We start from the raw sequence: 22,270 nt of genomic DNA, 5'->3' as shown, positions 1-22,270 counted from the left end.
TGTTTCTCTTTTTTTTAATTTAAAGTTGAACTTCTTTTTATCGGGCTGCATTATGTTTGATGAAATTACCTTTCTCCCGATCACTTTTTATCCGGTTTTTAGACGATAGCTATTTCGATGTTAATCATCATCATCAGGTCACTTCGACTTCGATTTGGTAAACACTAACAGTCACATCTTATATTATTAAAATTTACTAAAATTCACTAAAGAGCCGTATGCAAAAACGACATTTTTCGCCCCCCCTACTAAAACTTATTCAAACTTCGTTTATCAGTTACTAATACTGGAGCGCTTCTTTCCCCAAATTTTCAGACCCCCAAAAATTTGGGGGGGGGGGGGCGCTAGGGGAGGTGCAAGTCAAAACCTGTGAACCTCGATATCTTTCGAACGAAACAAGATATTGAGGCCCGGTTTGGACGAAAAATCGTCTAAAATTGCATACTTTAAGATTCTAAAGTTCAAAATCCCAAAATTAAATTTTGAACTTAACTTATGTGCTGTTTTTCAGTTTTTGAGGAAAAACAGTTTCTTTTAAACACACTAAACTGAAAAAGCACAATTTTGTATTTGAACCAAAACCAGTTTTTTAAATTACTCGTCTTTTTTCGCATCCAACGAGTGGTCGTATAAGCTGGAGAACCGAACGGTTCCGGAGATATGATCGATTGAAGTTTCCGCTCAACGCGCGCCGACCGATTTTCGCGCGCAAAAAAGTTGGATTTGACTGTTATTAAATCAGATTGAATGTTCAAACTGAGAAACATGCATTATTAGGGACTCTTGAGGGTCGCTGAGTTCAGAAATTATAATTACTTCCAAAAATTCACGTTTTTAAATTACAGCTCCGTACAGGACCACTGAGCGGCCGGTCGGCGCTCAGTGGGCCTCTAAAATAGCACTACGGAGCTGTAATTTTAAAAACGTGAATTTTTTGCGCGCGAAAATCGGTCGGCGCGCGGTGAGCGGAAACTTCAATCGATCATATCTCCGGAACCGTTCGGTTTCTCAGCTTATACAACCACTCGTTGGATGCGAAAAAAGACGAGCAATTTAAAAACTGGTTTTGGTTCAAATACAAAATTGTGCTTTTTCAGTTTAGTATGTTTAAAAGAAATTGTTTTTCCTGAAAAACTGAAAAAAAGCACATAAGTTAAGTTCAAAATTTAATTTTGGGATTTTGAACTTTAGAATCTTAAAGTATGCAATTTTAGACGATTTTTCGTCCAAACCGGGCCTCAATATCTTGTTTCGTTCGAAAGATATCGAGGTTCACAGGTTTTGACTTGCACCTCCCCTAGCGCCCCCCTCCCAAATTTTTTGGGGGTCTGAAAATTTGGGGAAAGAAGCGCTCCAGTATTTGTAACTGATAGACAAAGTTTGAATAAGTTTTAGGGGGGGGGGCGAAAAATGTCGTTTTCGCATACGGCTCTTTACAAAAAAAACTTTTAAAAATACTCGTGGGTCCACCCGACGGGTGCACCCACGAGTATTTTTAAAAGTGTTTTTAGTAAATTTTAGTAAATTTTAATAATATTAGATGTGACTGTTAGTGTTTACCAAATCGAAGTCGAAGTGACCTGATGATGATTAACATCGAAATAGCTATCGTCTAAAAACCGGATAAAAAGTGATCGGGAGGAAGGTAATTTCTCTTTTTTTTGTCGTTTATTTTAAAAAATCAAAATAAACCAAAATATAACAGAAATTCACAAAAGTCACAAATTAAAAACAAAGGGTGGTGGTGGGAGTTGCGGTGGTATTGATTTATTAATAGAATTTATAAATGCAGACGCTTATTACGATGTTGAATCTCCAGCTCATCCTTCAATTTTATAATTAAGCAGGAATGAGAAAACATAGTCGTATGGCGAGACGGAGAACGAGCCAGAATACAGTGGAAAACACAGAAACTACATTTTACACACATGTAAAATACGAATTTTATACAAGTATCAGATAAGTACGATAAATCAGATAAGTAAGATGTCTTTTTATTATACAGGGTGATCCAAAAGTCCCTTCCACCCCCTCTAACTTTTTACATAATTGAGGTAAAAATTTGAAACTTGGGGTACATTCCTAGGTCAAAGGGAGCTACTTTTTGGCCCACTAAAATTTTCAGGGGGCTCCCCTTGGGGGGCAACGGCCCCCAACTTTTAATTTTCAAATGGGAAGCTCCCCTTTGTGATACCTCGTTCGAAAGAGCATAAAAAAAGAAAACTTTCGCGCTAACCCGAAGTCAATATCTCATAAAATTTCAAAATGGCGGCCGGTTAAAGTTTAAAATGGCCGAAAATTGTCACCTCAGTTTTTTCCTGATTGATTTGCCTAAGACTTGAAATTTGAGAGAATTTTGGCATAAGATAAACAAATTTGAACTTAGATTTCTAAAAAAATCAATTTTTGGTCATTTTGAACTTTAACAGGCGGCCATTTTGGAAATGTCGGTTTTTTTGAAAATCTAATGTCAAATTCGTTTTTCTCGTGTCAAAATACCCCTACAAACCGATTTTCGCAAAAATCCATCGACAAATAACCGGTGTGAATTTTCGGCCATTTTTAACTTTAACCGGCCGCCATTTTGAAATGTTATGAGATATTGACTTCGGGTTAGCGCGAAAGTTTTTTTTTTATGCTCTTTCGAACGAGCTATCACAAAGGGGAGCTTTCCATTTGAAAATTAAAAGTTGGGGGCCGTTGCCCCCCAAGGGGGCCCCCTGAAGATTTTAGGGGGCCAAAAAGTAGCTCCCTTTGAACTAGGATTATCTCCCAAGTTTCAAATCTTTACCTTAATTAGGTAAAAAGTTAAAGGGGGTGGAAGGGACTTTTGGATCACCCTGTATAAATAATAATTTTTTTATTATATATACAAGTACTTATAATATGCGTACTGAGTTCGTATTAAATATGGTATAGGTATCAACACGAGGTACCGTAACTGATACTAGCCTTTTGGCTTCTAGGGATATTATTCTTCTTTCAGGTAACCACGCAGAATTATTTTACTTTTACCTTCCAGCAGGAATCCTGCTGTCGTTGAATCTCCTCCTGTTTGTCGTGACAACGATAAAACTATACAATAAATTGCGAGGGAAGGGTGTTTTGAGACACCACGATGGAAAAAAGCACGAGAAAAAAGAACGCTTAAGGTACGTAACATGGAAAAATAATAATTTATTCTATCCTCAAAATATATAGGTAACGGTTCACTGACTTTTATTGATTGCAATCACAAATTACTGATCCAATCATATCACATTCATTGCGGTCGGTCTCCCGCAGTATAATTAGCATGATGTCTCAGGTTCAATTCCTGGCCTAGTGACCCGACTTTGATGGCTTGCCCGGGTTGCCAACGAGTACCCGGGGCTAAAGAGCTTGATGCAAAAACGGCTTTTTTCGCCCCCCTCTGGAATTTCTTCAGACTTTGTTTATTGATTACTCATACTTGAGCGCTTCTTCTCCCAAATTTCCAGACCCCCAAAAAATTTTGGGGAGGGGGGGAGCTAGGGGGGGCGGAAGTCAAAACCTGTGAACCTCGATATCTCTCAAACGAAGAAAGATATCGAGGTCCGGTTTGGATGAAAAATCGTCTAAAATTGCATACTTTAAGATTCTAAAGGTCAAAATCCCGATATCACATTTTTAAGTCAACATATGTGCTTTTTTCCAATTTTTGGGTCTGAAAAATTTCTTTTCAACGAAAATTTTACAAAGATCTCAATTTTTTATTTGAACCAAAACCAGTTTTTTAAATTATTCGTCTTTTTCCGCATCCAACGAGTGGTCCATTAAGCTGGGAACCAAACGGTTCCGGAGTTATGATCGGTTGAAGTTTCCGCTCAACGCGCGCCGACCGATTTTCGCGCGCAAAAAAGTAGGATTTCACTGTTATTAAATCAGATTGAATGTTCAAACTGAGCAAAATGCAATATTTTAGGGACTCTTGAGGGTCGCTGAGTTCAGAAATCATAGATGCTTCCAAAAAATGCACGTTTTTAAAATTACAGCTCCGTACAGGACCACTGAGCGGCCGGTCGGCGCTCAGTGGGCCTCTAAAATAGCACTACGGAGCTGTAATTTTAAAAACGTGAATTTTTTGGAAGCATCTATGATTTCTGAACTCAGCGACCCTCAAGAGTCCCTAAAATATTGCATTTTGCTCAGTTTGAACATTCAATCTGATTTAATAACAGTGAAATCCTACTTTTTTGCGCGCGAAAATCGGTCGGCGCGCGTTGAGCGGAAACTTCAACCGATCATAACTCCGGAACCGTTTGGTTCCCCAGCTTAATGGACCACTCGTTGGATGCGGAAAAAGACGAATAATTTAAAAAACTGGTTTTGGTTCAAATAAAAAATTGAGATCTTTGTAAAATTTTCGTTGAAAAGAAATTTTTCAGACCCAAAAATTGGAAAAAAGCACATATGTTGACTTAAAAATGTGATATCGGGATTTTGACCTTTAGAATCTTAAAGTATGCAATTTTAGACGATTTTTCATCCAAACCGGACCTCGATATCTTTCTTCGTTCGAGAGATATCGAGGTTCACAGGTTTTGACTTCCGCCCCCCCTAGCTCCCCCCCCCCAAAATTTTTTGGGGGTCTGGAAATTTGGGAGAAGAAGCGCTCAAGTATGAGTAATCAATAGACAAAGTCTGAAGAAATTCCAGAGGGGGGCGAAAAAAGCCGTTTTTGCATCAAGCTCTTTGCTAACATGGCGACTGCCCAAGTAGTAGTGATCGCGATAAGTTGATTGCGATCTGATCGGAGAAAATATCGCGATATTATTAACGTCAATTTATTGCAATATATTCGGATAAAAAATTGCGATAAATTGAAATTTCATCGGATAAAGCAATAAAATCGCGATTTTATCAACGGTGGTTTATTGCAATATTATCGAAAAAAAATCTTGATAAATTTAGATTTAAGTTCGATTTTGTCGGACGCGATCATCCAGAAATAAAATTACGTACACACATATTTTAATAGGTAGGTCATGATATTCTTGGGGTCTCAAAGAAACATAAATAATAAAAAATAAGATCAATTATTGGAAAGAAAGAATAGTGAATTAACACATGGATCTTCACTGAGTGAGTGAGTGAGTATGAGAGAGTGAGTGAGTGAGTGAGTGAGTGAGTGAGTCAGTGAGTGAGTGAGTGAGTGAGTGAGTGAAAGAGTGAGTGAGTGAGTGAGTGAGTGAGTGAGTGAGTGAGTGAGTGAGTGAGTGAGTGAGTGAGTGAGTGAGTGAGTGAGTGAGTGAGTGAGTGAGTGAGTGAGTGAGTGAGTGAGTGAGCGAGTGAGTCAGTGAGTGAGTGAGTGAGTGAGTGAGTGAGTGAGTGAGTGAGTGAGTGAGTGAGTGAGCGGGTGAGTAAGTGAATGTGCTGAATGTGTGAAATGAATGTTCTGCAATATTATACAATTTTTGCCGAGCCTCTTGTAAATGTTATTATAACATTAATAATGTACGTTTCAATAATATTGTTTGGAATATTATCGAAACATTATTAATAAATATAACCCAAATTTATGCCAACTATACGTATCTCGGATTTCAGTGTTGGACCTTAGTTCCACAAACACATAACTCGGTTTTTCGGTAATTTCTCCTGACAGACGAGAATAATATTCAAAATGATGATAGAGTCTCATGAAGCATCTTATCCTTATTGCTGTTTTCAAGAATTATTTCCCCTTTACCTTTAAAGAGGAGGAATGTAGAGAGTTTTTTCCCTCTCGAGAAAAAGCGCGTTCCTCGAGTTATACGATTGCCGACTTACACCGTCGATATGTTGGTTAGCAATGTTTGTATAGTGTTCTTTGTAATGATTTGTAAAACATTGTTTTGAAATGTTATACTCACAGGATGGGCCAGAAGTTCCAGGACGGCCGGCTAACTTTTGAACGGCTGCTCGTAGAAAAATGAAATTTTGAGAATGTTTCTTGGTTATTGTAAGCTACATTTTCGCGTATGCTAAATTTCGGGGGTCCGCCCCAGGCGCCTGCGCGGACCCTAACATGGTAACCCCCTTTTTTGATACACCGTTCAAAAGAGGATTGAAAGAAAGCAATTCTGGAGTAGAGAAATAGGTGTTGCCGAATTTCCCTTTCCGAGATATTCATGGTCAAAGTTTGAAATGGACCTAATTATTTTCAAAAATTCAGGAGTGCAATTTGAATTGACAGCAAGAAACAGACGAGAGATGTAAATTACTTATAGTAAGAGTACTTTTAATAAAATATCATAACTTTTAGTTTTTTCGATTTTTTGACGGCATAAGAGACCTCAAAAATTTTGAAGGTTTTGAAAGTAAAGGAGGCCGTCTACGGTCGCATCGGGCACTGTGAGGTTCAAGGTGACTGTCACAGTGAGCACTTGTTTTAAGCAGGTAATCCAACACAATAATTTTTATTATTTAAATGGGATATCACGCTGTTAGTGTAGCATCAGTTTTAAAAGATATCGGCATCAGAAGAAAATGAGAGGGCCAAGGTCCGTTTCTTGCTCGAGAGAAATCGAAAGTTCATCGAGTATTACGTAAGGGGGGTGACATTAAATATCTTTGAAATTTTAATTGGTGTTTTTATAAAATACCAGGATCGATTGCCGAAACAGCAACTATTCTAAAGAGAGCAACAAGAGCTCAAACTTTCAAAATTTTCGAGGTCTCTAATGCCGTGTACTCTCAAAATAAAAAAAAAAAACTTCTTTCGGCTATCTCCGTTTTCTTTCGTAAAGCTTTCCTCCCACTAACCTCAAAGAAGGTTTGGGTCGCATTGTCGTTCGTCACTCACCAAGTCACCAGCCACATTCCGTCGCAATCTCTCGGCTCCTCCGCTTCACCACTTCTTGATAGGCATCCTGGCGGTTTGACTGACCCTGACTTATTAACTGCAGCGGTGCGCACACGTATTGCTGACAACATGTCGTCACCTTCCCGGCAAAGTATCACAAGCGCCATTTTTACCGAAATTGAGTTATGAATAGTTCCGAAATAACGAGATGCATTTACATACGAAAATAATCATTTTTTTTACAACAAATATGTAGAATATGAATAAAAGTCGATTAAAGTTGATGTACTTTCGTATCACAAGCGCCATTTGGGAGAAAAGTATCACAAGCGCCAAGTTCGGCAACCGCCTACCTTTCTGATTGTTTTACAATTTTTGTCACGGCAGTCTTCGGAATGACTTGAAACTAAATTATTTTCGCATGTAATTACATCTCGTTATTTCGAATATAATATTTTTTTTAGACTAATATAAATAAATATTAAAATACTCCATTGAAGTTGACGAACTTTCGTATCACAAGCGCCATGTAAGAGAAAAGTATCACAAGCGCCAAGTTGGGAATAATCGCTCATCTTTGAGATTGATTTTCGATATTAGTATCAACAACTTTTGGAATGACTTGGAGCGATTCGTCACTTTTCGGCCGAAGTATCACAAGCGCTATTTTTATTAAAGTTGAGTTATGGGTAGTTTTGAATTAATAAGATGCATTTACATACGAAAATAATATTTTTTTTTAGATTAAAAATGAAGAAATATGGAAAAAACTCCGTTAAATTGATGGGCTTTCGTATCACAAGCGCCAATAGATTCTCAGAGTGCCCCGAGAAGCCGATATCACAAGCGCCAATTTTCAAAGAAAAACCCGTTTTTTTAAAGAAATTTTATTAAAATTCGAAGCAGGGAGGTGTGCTGGATCTATATTTCAAGTTTCAAGCCAAACATCCGTCTTTTACGGTCGCAATTCAGTTTTTTGTGTCTCTTGAAAAGTTGGCAAAGTGGCGCTTGTGATACTTTGCCGGGAAGGTGACGATGTATTGTTATGGACATTTCATTCTTATTTGTTCTTTTCTCTTTCCAACTTTGTTTCAAATTTGCTCGATACTTCGTTTCTTCCTCTCTCTTTATTTTGTTGGTCGGTCAACTACGTTGATCGGCTTTTTGCTATTGAAAGCACATTAAGACTTCATGGATTTTCAATATCATCATTTGATCTTCTGGAATTGCTACCAATTAACCTGAATCTTCAAGGGTCGGAGCCTGACTCTCCTCCCCCTAAAACTATGATTCCATGATTTCTGCCGCTAACCCAGAGCAACATCAAATTATTTCTGAAATAATTAGTCTCATCCAAAATCCATCTTACACGTGTAATGCGATTTTCATTGATGGTCCAGGAGGATCGGGAAAAACTTTCGTTTAAGAATGTCTTACTGCGTATTGTACAAAGGAAAACTTAGACGTCATCTCCGTTGCTTGGACAGGTATCGCCGCATCGTTGCTCCCTAACGTTTGGCCGGTTCGTAGCAAATTCAAAATTCCTTCGGTTCTGAATGAGGATTCTGTGTCAAGTCTGACGGTTAGCTCAAGAGAGGCTGAGACTATTCGGAAAACAACGATCATTTTTTGGGGTGAAGCTCTCATGGTTATCACGCATGCTCTGGCATGCATCGACCGACTTCTTAGAGAATGGGTAATGATATCCCTTTTCGAGGAAAAATTGTCGTCTAGGGTGGTGATTTTAGACAGGGTTTACCCGTTGTTCCGCATGCTTCTCGCCAAACATTGGTGCAAAATGCAATCAAATTCTCACCACTTTGACCTCTTTTCAAAATCAGAAAACTTACTCAAAATATGATAACTTTGCAAGGCGAAGCGGAGTTTGCAAAATTTTAACTCGAAATAGGTGATGGTGTTTACCTTTCTGCTAAAAAAGGCCATGCCGAAATTCATTGATTTACCGACAAGCAGTATTACTGAAACTGATATTATTACTGAAATTTATGGAAAAGGTAGCTTCCTCATGTTCGAACGTAGATTTCACAAACTGCGCAATTCTGGCCCCTAAAAATAAGCATTGCAATGAAATTAACGACAAGGTTGTTGAAGTTCTTTTAGGTGTCTCTAAAACGTACTTCAGTGTTAACAGGCTCATTGTAGTGGAAGAGGGAGAGGCTCTCAATTTTCCCCTCGAATTCTTGGACAGTCTTAATCTTAGTGGCTTACCACCGCTTAAACTCACACTTTTGGAGGGGGTTTTTGTCATGCTTTTAAGAAACCTCAACGTTTCTAAAGGTTTATCGAATGGTACCCGATTGATCGTCTGGAAACGTTATGAAAATTGTCTTGATTTGCAGGTCATTTCCGGCGAGAAGGCCGGTGAAAGAATTTCACTGCCAAGAATTGATTTGTCACCTGCAGACTCCTCTCTCCCTTTCTCTTTTAAGAGGCGACAATTTCCAATTCGCATTGCGTTCTGCATGACCATCATCAAAGCTAAGGGTCAAACACTGAAGCGAGTCGGCATTTATTTACCCCAAACAGTTTTTGGCCATGGTCAACATATATGTTGCACTCTCACGAGCTGCATCGTACAAAAATTTTGAAGTCCAAATTCTTCCCAAAGGCAACCGTACAAAAAACATCGTGCACAAAGAGGTGCTTCGATCTTTTATAAATCCCAAAAGCCTCATAGTCATTATAAAATTATCAAAAAATAAAAATAAAAAATAAAAAATAAAAAAATAACACACAAAAAAAAAGAAAAACTAATAATGCGAGCTTTTTATAACATTTTTCGGTAGAATGGCAGTCTCCACCCTGTAACGCAGAGAGGCAGTTAAATTCCTTGATCTTCTGCCGCAGAATCATCATCATTATTAAATAGATTCAACTAATCGCTCCGATTCCAAATAAGCTACTGCACCACCATTGCTAGCTGTGGAGGGCGCCTGTAGGGCGCCCGGAGCAGCTAGTTGCAATATACAATCCCAGTTGCTTATTCCAAAATACAAGGCTCGGATCCACATCTCCCAGCGCACACCACTAAAAATTGAAATTCCCGGATCAGACGCTACTCTGCAGTCACTGATACCAGTCCCATCCTGGAGGATATGGTCTATGCGACTTAGGTAAAAGTTGGATTTTCTCGAAAACTAAAAGTCGTATCAAAATTCGGTCTGTGCAGTTTTCCGATCTTCGATAGTGTAAAAGCATCGCATCGGTCCGCTACGGATTGGAGGAGGGTAATTTTCCGAAAATTTTTTAATTTCCCGAATCAGACCCTAATCTCCAGTCTCCGATACCAGACCCATACTGTAAGATATGGTCTATCGTGGATGCCGTCAAAATTTTACAAGTCCGAAAATCCGAATATTTTGCACAATCTGAAAACAAGGTAAGGAATAAAACCGCGTAAACACATAAGATAGGTATGTGTCATAGATGTGTTTTTACCATCAGACATACAACAAGTCATTAGTAAAGTCAAGAATCTCATGTATTCAAGCAAGCATAAAAACTAGATACGCATGCGACTTAGGTAAAAGTTGGATTTTCTCGAAAACTAAAACTCGTATCAAAATTCGGTCTGTACAGTTTTCCGATCTTCGATAGTGTAAAATAATCGCATCGGTCCGAGGTGGGTCGGAGGAGGGTAATTTTCCGAAAAATATTTTCCAGCGCGGGACTTAGAAATTTTTTTAATTTCCCGAATCAGACCCTACTCTCCAGTCTCTGATACCAGTCCCATACTGTAAGATATGGTCTATCGATGCGAAAATTTTACAAGTCCGAAATCTCGAAAACAAAAAGTCGTATCAAAATTCGGTCCGTACAGTTTTCCGATCTTCGATAATGGAAAAGAATCGCATCGGTCCGCGGCTGATCGGAGGACGGTAATTTTCCGAAAATTGTTTCAATTTCCCGAATCAGACCCTACTCTCCAGTATCCGATACCAGACCCATACTGTAAGATACGGTCTTTCGAAGCCGATAATTTTTACAAGTCCGAAAGTCCGAATTTTTTGCACAATCTGACAACATTGTATCGAAAAATTAACTAATTTCTTGCACCATCCGGCAACACTGTAAAATTCAATGTTGCAAAATTTCACCCATAAATATATCATTTATTTACGTGCACCGTCCGGCAATGCTGTAACCGCCATCTTGAAGAATACACCGTTGCATAAACCGCATATTGAAGGGGCTACATTACACTATTGCATAACCCGCATATTGAAGGGGCAACATGCAATACTTTTACTTTTACAGCGTTGCCATATTGAATAATAATCACCATACAACACTGTAATTTAATTCGTATTTTTCTGCACCATCATGCAACGCTGTTGGATTTTTTACCTGGCAAAGTTCTCATTTTTACCCTACTTAAATTTCTTTAACAGGTTTTCTTCAGTGGTTTCGTCATTAAATCTGCAATATTTGTAGGTTTCCTAGAGGAAGAAAACGGATGAAAGAACTTGAGAATTAGTCTAGCTTGGAGACGACAGGTTTATTCGACATCCGTTTTGTGGGGGACAGTAAGGAACAGTATTCCTATGAATAATACCTTTCGATTTCAGATAATTATCAAATTCATGGCTTACATATTCTCCGCCGTTATCTGATTGAATACTTTTAATATTTGAATCGTGCAGAAGTTCAATCTCCCTCTAATATTCTATAAATGCATTGAACGTTTCACTCTTCCTTTTGAGAAACTTAACAGTCAGATGCCTGGAATAGTCATTTACAAGGGTGATAATATATTGAGTCTTTCCAAGTGATAAGGGTAATTTACCTAGTAAATCAGTGTGTATCAATTCCAGAGGTTTTGCAGTTTTTCTCTCACTATGTTTGGGGAAACCTTTCTTTGTCATCTTGCCTTGAATACACACATCACAATTGGTCATTTTACCTTGAGATTTAAGAACACTTATTCTTTCCACATTCTTAACGTTTAGATGAGCAAGTCTCTGGTGCCACATTCCAACACTTCTTAATGCAGTACCATCTTTAATCTCAGGGGTTGAATTACTAGCACTGATTACATTAGCTGTTGACAAATTTGCATTATTCTTAACCTTAAGTCTGTATACACCATCAATCAGGGGTGCAGTAAAACATGTTCATCATTCAAATAAGCTTTACCTGTTTCACGATCTAATATTACCTTCATACCTTTCTCACTCAATTTAACCGTTGACATGAGGTTAAAATTGAAATCAGGAACGTACAGTGCGTCCGTCACTGCCAATTCGTTCCCTCCACACTCTGAGTTAGCACTCAAATCTACCGTTCCATAACCTTTCACCTCAGCGGTGCCTTTCCCCATGGAAATCTCACCCTTACACAATTTCAGGTTAGAAAACATGCTCTTATGAGCAACAACGGCATGCTTATGAGCATGCTCTTACGGCTGACAAATATGGTCTGTGGCAGCACAATCTACTATCCATTCAGTTGAACATATTTTAGGAAATGCTAACGCGCATGATATACACGCAAACTTTTTCTTATTGGTTTTATCGCATTTATCCCTACTTTTGGAGCCGTCTTGTGACGAGTAAGTTTCAACGTCGGGATTTTTAGCACTAGTGGTACAATCGTTGGCCCAATGACCCATTTCTTTACATCTGTAACATTTAATTTGAGGACAAAATTTGGAAATATGGCCTGACTCACAACAAACATAACATTTGCCGTCACCTGCATTTCGTTGATTTCTTTTAGTGGCGCTCCCACTGGAATTCTGTCTACGATTTCCACCACGCTTGTTCACCAATTACTGAAAAACATAATATGCTGTTTTAGCACCTAGGATGTCAAAAATGTGTCTGGTGATCCAAAGAAACTGCCTTTACTGCCCTCGCAGTTAACTTTACATCCTATGAATGCGAATCCAACTGCGTGGGCAATTGAGGTAGCATCTTAGGATCACCAGACACTTTTTTTACATCCCAGGTTCTAAAACAGCATACCACTTTTTTCAGTGAAGCCACCGTCTCGTCAGATTTGCGTTGCTCGTTCCCTTCCTCCAGTAGTCTGGACCTCACCAACCTTACAGTCCAGTTTTCTTGTTTCCCCAGTTGCTCGATCAAGGTTTCGTATTTCTTCAGCGGAAGCCCCAGAAGAATGATTCCTGCCAGTTGCTTATCCGTTAAGTCCCAGCCAGAAGATTTCGCGTGTTGATACTGGCACTGGACGCGAGCGACATATTCATGGATTTCTTCGGAGTCATTAAAGGACACAGTGAAGAGAGAGCGTAAGTGTCTCAAGCCTTGCAGAAAGCTTACCTTCATATGGATTTCTGCTAAAACATTCCAGGCATTTTTCGCCAACGTACAATCAGGTATATCGCTGAGATAACTATCGCTTACGTTCTTGTACAGGAAAGCGATAGCTTTCCGGTTCAGCCGTTGCTGGTCAAGGTTGAGATCAGCAAGTTCCAAGTCATCGAAGCCTGGTTCAATGGCGCACCACACATTTGCTTGTATGAGTTCGGCCTTTGCCCGAAGAGCCCATGCGAAATAGTTTTTGTGAGTTAAACGCGGTATGTTGCTTTTATATTCCGTATCATTATTTGCCATCGTATCGTTCAAGCACAATCTGTTTCAATCCGACAATCGACACAATCCAACTCTGTTTCAATCCGGCAATCGACACAATCCAACGCACGAGGCACGAGGTAGTCCCGGCACAAATTTTAGGCTCAATCACAATCAATCACAATCTAGACTTTCGTTCGCGTACATTACACATTATATCCCGATCATCGCGGAAAGAGGAGAAAAACGTAACTGGAGACCCATAACCTGTAGGTTTCCTAGAGGAAGAAAACGGATGAAAGAACTTGAGAATTAGTCTAGCTTGGGGACGACAGGTTTATTCGACATGAAAAACGTACAGCGGTAGGTGATGGACGAACAGGAACATGGCGAGAGAGAGAGAGAGTAAGAGTACACAGTTGACAAAGAGAGCCCATAGGGGCAGCACTGTACGGCAATAGGGTTCCAACAATATTATCATTTGAAGAAACCTGCTGAACAGTTATTTGTTGTTCAGCAACTTTTTCTCTCATAAAGAAATGTTATATTGCTATATGCTTGGTTCGCTTGTGGAACTCCGGATTTTGAGCTAGTCTGATAGCTGCGGTATTATCAATTTGTAGAATAGGAAGCTGTGTTAGGTCGCTTATCTGTCCAAAAAGTCTTTTTAACCAAATAGATTCTTTCGTTGCTTTTGATGCTGCAATGATTTCACTTTCTGTGGTTGAAGTAGCGACAATCGACTGGCGTTGACTACACCATGTGATAGGTCCTCCTGCGTAGATGGATATCATACCGGAAGTTGAGCGCCCCCCTGGTAAAAATGATCAGTTGAGATGTTATCAGTTGACCGTCAACCGTGTTTTGGTGCGAAAGAATCAGTTGACATCAGTTGACATCAGTAGGTATCTGATCAGTTGATGTCAGTAGAAATTGTCAGTTGACATCAGTAGATATCTGATCAGTTGATCAATTTAAAAATAATCAATGTTCTGAAAATATTGCATCTAGAGAGCGCGCACTCTAGGTGATGTAATTGGTACTAACGTTCCTTCGATGGTGCACATGTGTCATTTCAAATTGATCGATCGTAGAGTTGTGACTAACCTTAAAATCCGCGTCGCCTAGTCGGGAATAGAACCCACGCCTCGGGATGAAGTTGCAATCCGTAGTCCAGTAACTTACCGCTAGACCAGCCAGGCTTGATACGGGAGGGCCCCGAAATTCAATCTCTTAACTATCGCAGGCCTCTGAGTCCGTAATATGTTTGTTTATTGACGGATTCTTTTAATATTTTACCATAATTTATTACTTATTATTTTTTATTTCATCGCGTAATTTATGTTTCAAATTCTTTATTAATTGAACTCAAGATATTCATATTCATGTATTTCAAATTTTCATTTTCATTTATTTATTTTTTTTATTTTTAACTCTCTTTCATTTTTTTTAACTCTCTCGTTTTTTTGACTCTCTCATTTTTTTTAATTTTTTTTTAAACCAAATTCCTGTTTTTTTATAATTGCGTCTTTTTCCAGTTTTAATTATTCGGACCTTTTTCTAGTTTGAATTTATGTCGATGCATTTATGTTATTATTATTATGTTCTCGTATCTCAATTCACAGCTCGAGGCCGGTAGATATTTAGTCCTCCCCCGGCAATTCAATGCAAAGGAGAGTCCTTAAATTTAAAATTGAAGTAAAAATTTAAAATTGGGATAAAAACTTTAAAATTGGAGTGAAAAATTTAAAATTGGGATTAAAACTTTAACATTGGAGTAAAAAAAACTTAAAATTGAGGTTAAAACTTTAAAATTGAAGTTAAAAATTTAAAATTGGAGTAGAAATTTAAAATTGAAGTTTAAAATGCAGGTTAATTTTTCGGTTGGTGGTAACTATCCATCACCCAGAACTCGCCTTACAATCCTGCAGCTCCCTAGCAAAACTGCTTTCTGTAATTGTTGAAACAGCTTCTCTCTAAGGTTGATCTTCCTAAGACTATCAAACAACTTCACAGGAATCTCCCCCGTTGCTCCAATAATAATTGGCACAGTTATTACTTTGTCCAATTTCCAGAGGCACTTGATTTCGTCCGCCAAAGGCATGTACTTACTTATCTTCTCAGCGTAAGTGCTCTGGATATTAACTATCATATTATTGGATTATCATATTATGGATATATTATTATTATTATTATTATTATTTTGTGTTTTTTCTTTTTTCCCCTTTCTTTTTTCTTTTATTATCAGTTGAATTTAATTTTATGTCTGATCCGGCAGATTAATTTGGGCATCACAATTTGCCGGGCAGATTAATATTGTTCTTTATTTTATGTTTTACTTTTTGAATAAAATATCTTATCTTATCAGTAAAGAACATACGTACCAAAACAGCTCCTAGAGCGCGCGCATATTCTATAATATTTTATTAATAATTTTAAAATTATATTTTGTAGTATTTTTACAACTAAAAATGTAAATATTTAGTAATTGCTTTAAAATTATTTTTCAAAAACATTTTCATTTAAATATTGCAAAAATATTTTAAAAATAATTAATTTTGATATTTTAAAAATTTGATTGAAAAGATATTGTAAAACTATTTTTACAGTATTTTCGTGGAATTATTTTCTTGAAAATATTTTCCAAACAACGGCAGTATTTCTAAAATATTTTCAAAATATTTTATTCTAACTGGGGTATCTCCAATATTAATTCAAAAATTCTAATTGACAGAGTCATTTTCTGCGGTAAAATTTGCAATCACCTTAAGTACAATGTTGGTTCAGTTTCTCTTTTTTTTTGCCATCCTTTATCAAATTAATTTTAAAGTGGGGCTCCTTTACATACAAATGTGAAGAACCTGCGATTCAACCTAACAATGACAATCATTACCATTTTTTGTACCATATCTATTGCAATTTTTTTCCAACGAATTGATTTTAGCCCCTTCAAAAAGGAGGATAGGCAATTTGCACTTAGCCATTCATCTATACGGAAACTTGATATATATATATAAAAAAAAAGTTTCTTTTTTAAGAGATTTCAAAATGGAGACCACTGGTTTCCGCTGCAGGGCCCATTACGTCCACAAATTACGCAAGGCAGTGGGGGAGGGTGTCAAGGGCTGCCTTAGGGGTATTGTTGAAGTAAGGTGGCCGAGGGGCAGAAAATTCCTTTCGAGAGGGAGGGGGTCTTAAAACTGGAAAAAGTGCCTTACGTAATTTATAGGACGGCCCCATAGCGGAAAATAGCAAATTTAAAAGGCATAATCCAACTGTACTCTGATTGGATGCTTGAATCTAAACCTATTCACGCAACTGATGCCGAATAGATCCACTACTGAAACAGTTTCGATTTCAACCGACACGAGTCTGGCCTCAACTGCGACATAACTTGGATCTCAACCGACACGAGTCCCGCCTTATGTACCACATGTTGGATCTCAACCGACACGAGTCCGGCCTCAACTGGTACAAGTCGGATGTCAACTGACTCTAGTCCAGCCTCAACTGGTACCAGTTGGATGTCAACTGACTCGAGTCCGGCCTCAACTGATACCAGTTGGATCTCAACTGACTCGAGTCCGGCCTCAACTGGTACCAATTGGATCTCAACTGACTCGAGTCCGGGCTTAGTTGAGCATCTACTGGTATCAGTTGAAGTTCAACTGATATCAGTAGAAGCTCTACTGATATCAGTTGAAATCAACTGATATCGGTTGATGCTCAAATGATATCAACCGATATCAGTTCAAATTTTAACTGATCATTTTTACCAGGGCCGGTTTTAGTGCATCCTCCAAAATCCGCATCACTGTAGATTTTTAAGATTTTCTGTTGCTTATCTGATGAATAAGTGATTCCTAGATCCGTTGTCCCGGAAATATATCTAGAAACACGTTTAAGGCGATTGATATCCTCAGCTAATGGATTTTCTAGACTTCTTGACAATACGCCAACAGAATACGCTAAAGCAGGCCTTGTACCTAGCATCAAGGACATCAAGGCACCCACTGCTTGTCTATAAGGGAATGTAGAATTTTTATCCTCTTCTTTTCCTTCTGTGAAAAATTCTCGATTACTCAGCATTGGCGTCGATACAGATTTACATTCCGAGAAGTTGAATCGCAGCAGCAGCTTTTTTGCGTAAGACTCTTGTTTTATCTTAATTCCTCCAGGCACTCGCTCAATTTCAAGACCAAGGAAATAATCAGCATTCTCTTTGAAGGTGATTTTGAATTCTTCTTGTAAGTTTTTTAGAAACGATTGTAAATCTTCGTTTTTTGTTGCTCCTGCGAGTCCATCATCAACATAAAGTGCAATTATTATAATATTTTCATTCACGATTCGAATATAAAGGCATGGGTCAGCATCACTCACGTGAAACCCCAACTTTAAAAGGTAACCTCCAAAACGAATATTCCAACATCGAGGAGCTTGTTTCAGACCATAGAGGCTCCTGATGAGTAAACAAACTCTTCCAGACCCATCATCATAGCCCTCCGGCTGTAACATGTAGACTTCTTCTACCAATTCTCCGTATAGGAATGCGGTTGATACATCAAATTGCGAGAGATACAGATTTTCACTGGCAGCCACACTCAAGACAGCCCTTATAGTTCCTAGTCTGGCTACTGGACTGAAAGTTTGATTATAATCGATTCCTTTACGTTGACTGTATCCCTTTATCACAAGTCTTGCTTTATATTTGTCAATGGAACCATCTGGATTTCTTTTTAGTTTAAATACCCATTTACATGGAATTACTTTTGCACCTTTGGGTAGGTCCGTTAAAACCCAAGTTTTATTTTCTTTTAGAGAGCCAATTTCTTTTTCTATGGCTTCTTTCCATTCTGTTTTATGGACACTGTTTATTGTTTCATCGTATGTTATTGGTTATTTTTCTTCGTTAACGAGACACTCAGCTGATAAAATAGCATTCTCCAAAAACTGTCCGTCGCAATAGTCACTTTTATTATTTTCTTCATCACTATTTTTCAACAAAACAGCTTGTATTTCTCGTGTATTTTCTTCTTTCTTTGTTTGTTTGAGAGTAGCACAAACTAATTTCTGGTTGTATTTTTCATCAAAAATTACATCTCTTGACAGAATCACTTTATGTTCTTCTTTGATGCAAATTCGGTATCTTTCATCTCCATCATACCCAACCAAGTAGCTTTTAGTAGCCTTTTTATCCATTTTCTTACGTTTTTCTTTCGGAATATGAACATAACACGCAGAGCCAATAATACGAAGATGCTTAATTCGAGGTTTCTTATTTAACCACGTTTCATAGGGACTTTTATTCTTCACGGATGATTTTCCCGTTCTGTTCAAAATATAAATGGCTGTACTCACTAACTCCCCCCATATCGCATCCGGAAGATTACTCTCTGGATTTGAATATTTAAAAGTTCTAGCCATTTCTACTATAGTTCTGAAATCCCTCCCACTTCCACCATTCTGTTCTGGAGTGAATGGTGCCGTTAATCTTTGAGTTATCCCATTTGAGCTAAGAATTTGACGAACTTCTTCATTGTCAAACTCACCTCCATTGTCAGTTAAAAACTGTTTAATGGGCCTGTTGCATGCAAGAGATACAGCCGTGCGAATAGACTTTTTAGAGGTCTAATGACACGAAAATTACGATGGTCACATTAAAAAAGTCTGAAATACACTCCTTACTGCGCAATTTGCATTATTTGGAACGCGCTTTTTCAAATTTCCCGCGTCTGGGGGCAGTTTTCTAACGGAAACAATTAACGGTAACTCACGGCTATTTCCGGTCAACTAAAACTGACAACATAACCTAAAAATCGGAGCTCGTGATATCGTGAAATGAAATGTAAAGGATTGCGTTGGATATTTAAAAGTTGATCGATTTGGTTACCGCATAGACGTATATGGACCACTATGAGAGATCACGTTGGGTTGGAAACAAACTGAAGGAAAAAATAACAACAACAACAACGACTCGGCATCTTCCGGAAATCACCGAAGCCCGCCGTTTGCTCGTTTCCGATGATTAGAAAACTGCCCCCAGACGCGAGAAATTTGAAAAAGCACGTTCCTAACAACGCTAATTGTGCAGTAAAGAGTGTATTTCAGACTTTTTTAATGTGACCATCGTAATTTTCGTGTCATTTAACCTCTAAAAAGTCTATTCGCGCGGCTGTATCTCTTGCATGCAACAGGCCCATTGTGTGACCTGATGCCTTCGTATGGGCAATCATTTCTTTAAGTTTTTCTTTTACCTCAGATTTTTCTCTAATCAGGTATCCATAGCGAAACTTAGTATAGCTATCTTTAAAAACAACTAAGCACTTCTTCCTTTGAAAAGACTCAACAGCAAAAGGCCCGGTAACATCAGCTGACACTAGTTCCCCTGGATATGTAGCTTTTGACCTACTACCAAATGGTAGACGATGTGATTTACCATATAGACATCCTTCGCACAACTCTTCTTTTAATTTAACTTTAATTCAAAGTTCGGTTTCTAACATAATATGTCTTTAATAAGGCGTTTATTCTGATGCCCCCGCCTTTCATGGTAAAGAACCCCGCACAGAGCATGGAGTCAGCGGCTCTCGATGAAAGTCGATGAAACTTTAATAGATTGATATAAAGTTCAAAATTAAGGGAAAACCCAAAAATTAGCTCACTTTTGCGAGTAGAAGCCGAGATATTCGCGATTGAACCCGGACTATTTTCTGTGCGGCGGAGGTAAATTCTCCGTGTCGCCTTACCTTGCTTGAGCACTTCGGCCAGGAAACCCCCTCTCCCCACCAGGTAACTACGATGTCGCATTGTTTACACTCACTCCTTTCATTAGGACGCTCCGTTCGGGCTGTGCGATATGGAGGTCCCTGCTTCTCGCACCCCTCCCGGGCCGGCACCGCCGGCCGGTTTAATCTGAAATGTAGTTGCTGAAACAGAATTGACAGATGCGGGGAGAGGGAGGGAGTATGGCATTCGCACCGGCCGAGCGCATAAGCACCTCTCTTCACGTGAGTGACGTGAGGTCTGATCGAGAACGCCGAACAACGAGAGGAGAGGGGACTCGGAATTCTTCCGCCATGCTACGGCATGATAGAAAATAGTCCGGATTCAATTGCGAATAGCTCGGTTTCTACTCGCAAAAACAAGCTAATATTGGCTTTCCCTTAATTATGAAATGTATATCAATCTATTAAAGTTTCATCGACTTTCATCGAGAGCCGCTGACCCCATCTGTGCGGGGTTCTTTGCAGTAATGATTCATCGTCAACAGTTGTCGAATTTACTTCCTGCTTTTGAAGTAATGCTCGTATCTCAGCTTTGAATAACGATCCCTGTCTATTTCGGGTTCCTCTGAGGACTTCTCTGCCATTAATCCTCAAAATACATGTTGTCGCAGTTGAAGTAAACTCGCTGTTCTTATTACGATCTTGTGCTTCCAAAATTGATACCAACTTTTTCGAAATCTCTGGGCAATACCACACATCTGTCAGAAGAATTGTCTTATTTTGTGCGTTTTTAAAGGAGATATTTCCTTTACCATATGCATTTAAGCTTTCTTTTCCTGTAGCTTTCATCTCTAGGCAACTGGAAAACTCCTCGTAGTCTCTAAAATAACCTTTACTATGAGTCACATGCTTTGTTGCTCCGTTCTCGATGTACCAACCTTCACACTCAGCTGAAGAAACGCTTTCTTCACTGCAGAGTGTAACTAAGGCAACAGCTTGATCTGTGTCTTCATCTACAGTGTTGCTAATATTCACGGTCTCCTTTTTTACTTCTGTTTTTCTTGGTTTATCCACTTTCGACACCGCCGGATCCAATGACCTTTCAACCCGCAGTAATGACATGAATCTGTTCGGTTTGACCGAAAAGATCTACCTACTTTTGGGTTTTTCAGTCTTGCTAGTTGTAGCAACTAAAGCTTCTTCTTTTATTTCATCTTTATTATTTTTCCGCATATTTCTTTCAAACATGCACAGCTGATTACAAAACTCATCAAACATTTTTTTCTGTATCACTGGTAATTAACATCCAACTTGATCTAAAGTTATCGAAATCAGTTGGTAGTATATGCAACACTTTACACACTAAAATTACATCTGGCAACTTGTTTTCTTTCTTTGCTTCCAGGCTGCCATTCAGTTCAATCCACAAACTTTTTAATTTTGCTACATGAGTTGAGACATCATCTTTTTCATTCCAACTAAACGAGAAAAAATCATTACAGCTTCTGAAAAGCTGATCTTTTGAATTTGCTTCAAATTGTTGCTTTAGTGCTTCCCATGCTTCGTAAGCTGTCTCTTTATCCATGATCTTTTGGTAAATGCTGTCAGAGAGACTGTAACAGCAAACAAAGCTTTAAAATGAGAGTTGGCACTCTTGTAAACACTTTTCAGCTTATCAATTTTTTGAATTTCCTCAGCACTTGCATCCTCTCGTGGGTCACCTGGATCCTTCAACTTTCCATCTATAACCATAATAGCTCCTACCTTGTTTTCCAGTACACTTCTGATTTTTCTTTTCCAAATCGGCCATTCCGACTAACCTATTGAGACGTAACCTTACTGTTGAGAGAAACTCACTCTTTGAGAATATACTAATTTTTTTGAGAATAAACTCTTAAACTTTTATAACTTTAACTCAATAACTTTTTTGAGAAGAACCTCACTTTGCTCACTGGGCCCATAACCGAATGTGAATTTATAGGAATAATAAAAATAATTAATCTTGTGAGACAGACTGCATTTTCATATACATCACTTCTAGGTTATATATCTAACAGATGAGTTCACATAACATATGATCATAGGTTGAATAATTGTAACTCCAATAAGAAAAACGAAACGGAACGAACGGAACTAAGCGTTTCGTCACTTTTAGATAGTCCGCAGTAAAGCACTATATGCCTTCG

The 22,270-nt window shown here is 38.4% G+C and overlaps 2 protein-coding genes across 13 annotated transcripts in view; one reads left to right on the top strand and one right to left on the bottom strand.

Moving 5' to 3' along the window:
• Positions 1-22,270, top strand: part of LOC109031667 (G-protein coupled receptor Mth2) — a 95,625-nt gene that overhangs the window by 70,555 nt on the left and 2,800 nt on the right. For 9 of the 12 annotated variants that reach the window (XM_072306358.1, XM_019043325.2, XM_019043324.2 and 6 more), the window contains one exon: positions 2,987-3,152. The exons of 1 other annotated variant lie outside the window; for it this stretch is intronic. In XM_072306358.1, coding sequence (XP_072162459.1) covers positions 2,987-3,152 — 166 coding nt within the window. The remainder of the gene's footprint in view (positions 1-2,986; positions 3,153-22,270) is intronic. 2 more of the 12 variants (XM_019043319.2, XM_019043318.2) reach the window with 2 other exon arrangements.
• Positions 17,916-21,681, bottom strand: LOC140226076 (uncharacterized). Its single transcript, XM_072306536.1, is given in 3 exon segments — positions 17,916-21,233; positions 21,315-21,374; positions 21,376-21,681. Coding segments are annotated over 3 exon segments (1,047 nt in total). The 5' UTR covers positions 21,670-21,681; the 3' UTR covers positions 17,916-20,540.

This window comes from Bemisia tabaci, chromosome 1, assembly GCF_918797505.1.
Source record: "Bemisia tabaci chromosome 1, PGI_BMITA_v3".
In the NCBI taxonomy this organism is placed as follows: domain Eukaryota; kingdom Metazoa; phylum Arthropoda; class Insecta; order Hemiptera; family Aleyrodidae; genus Bemisia; species Bemisia tabaci.
This window is presented reverse-complemented; position numbering and strand designations above follow the sequence as displayed.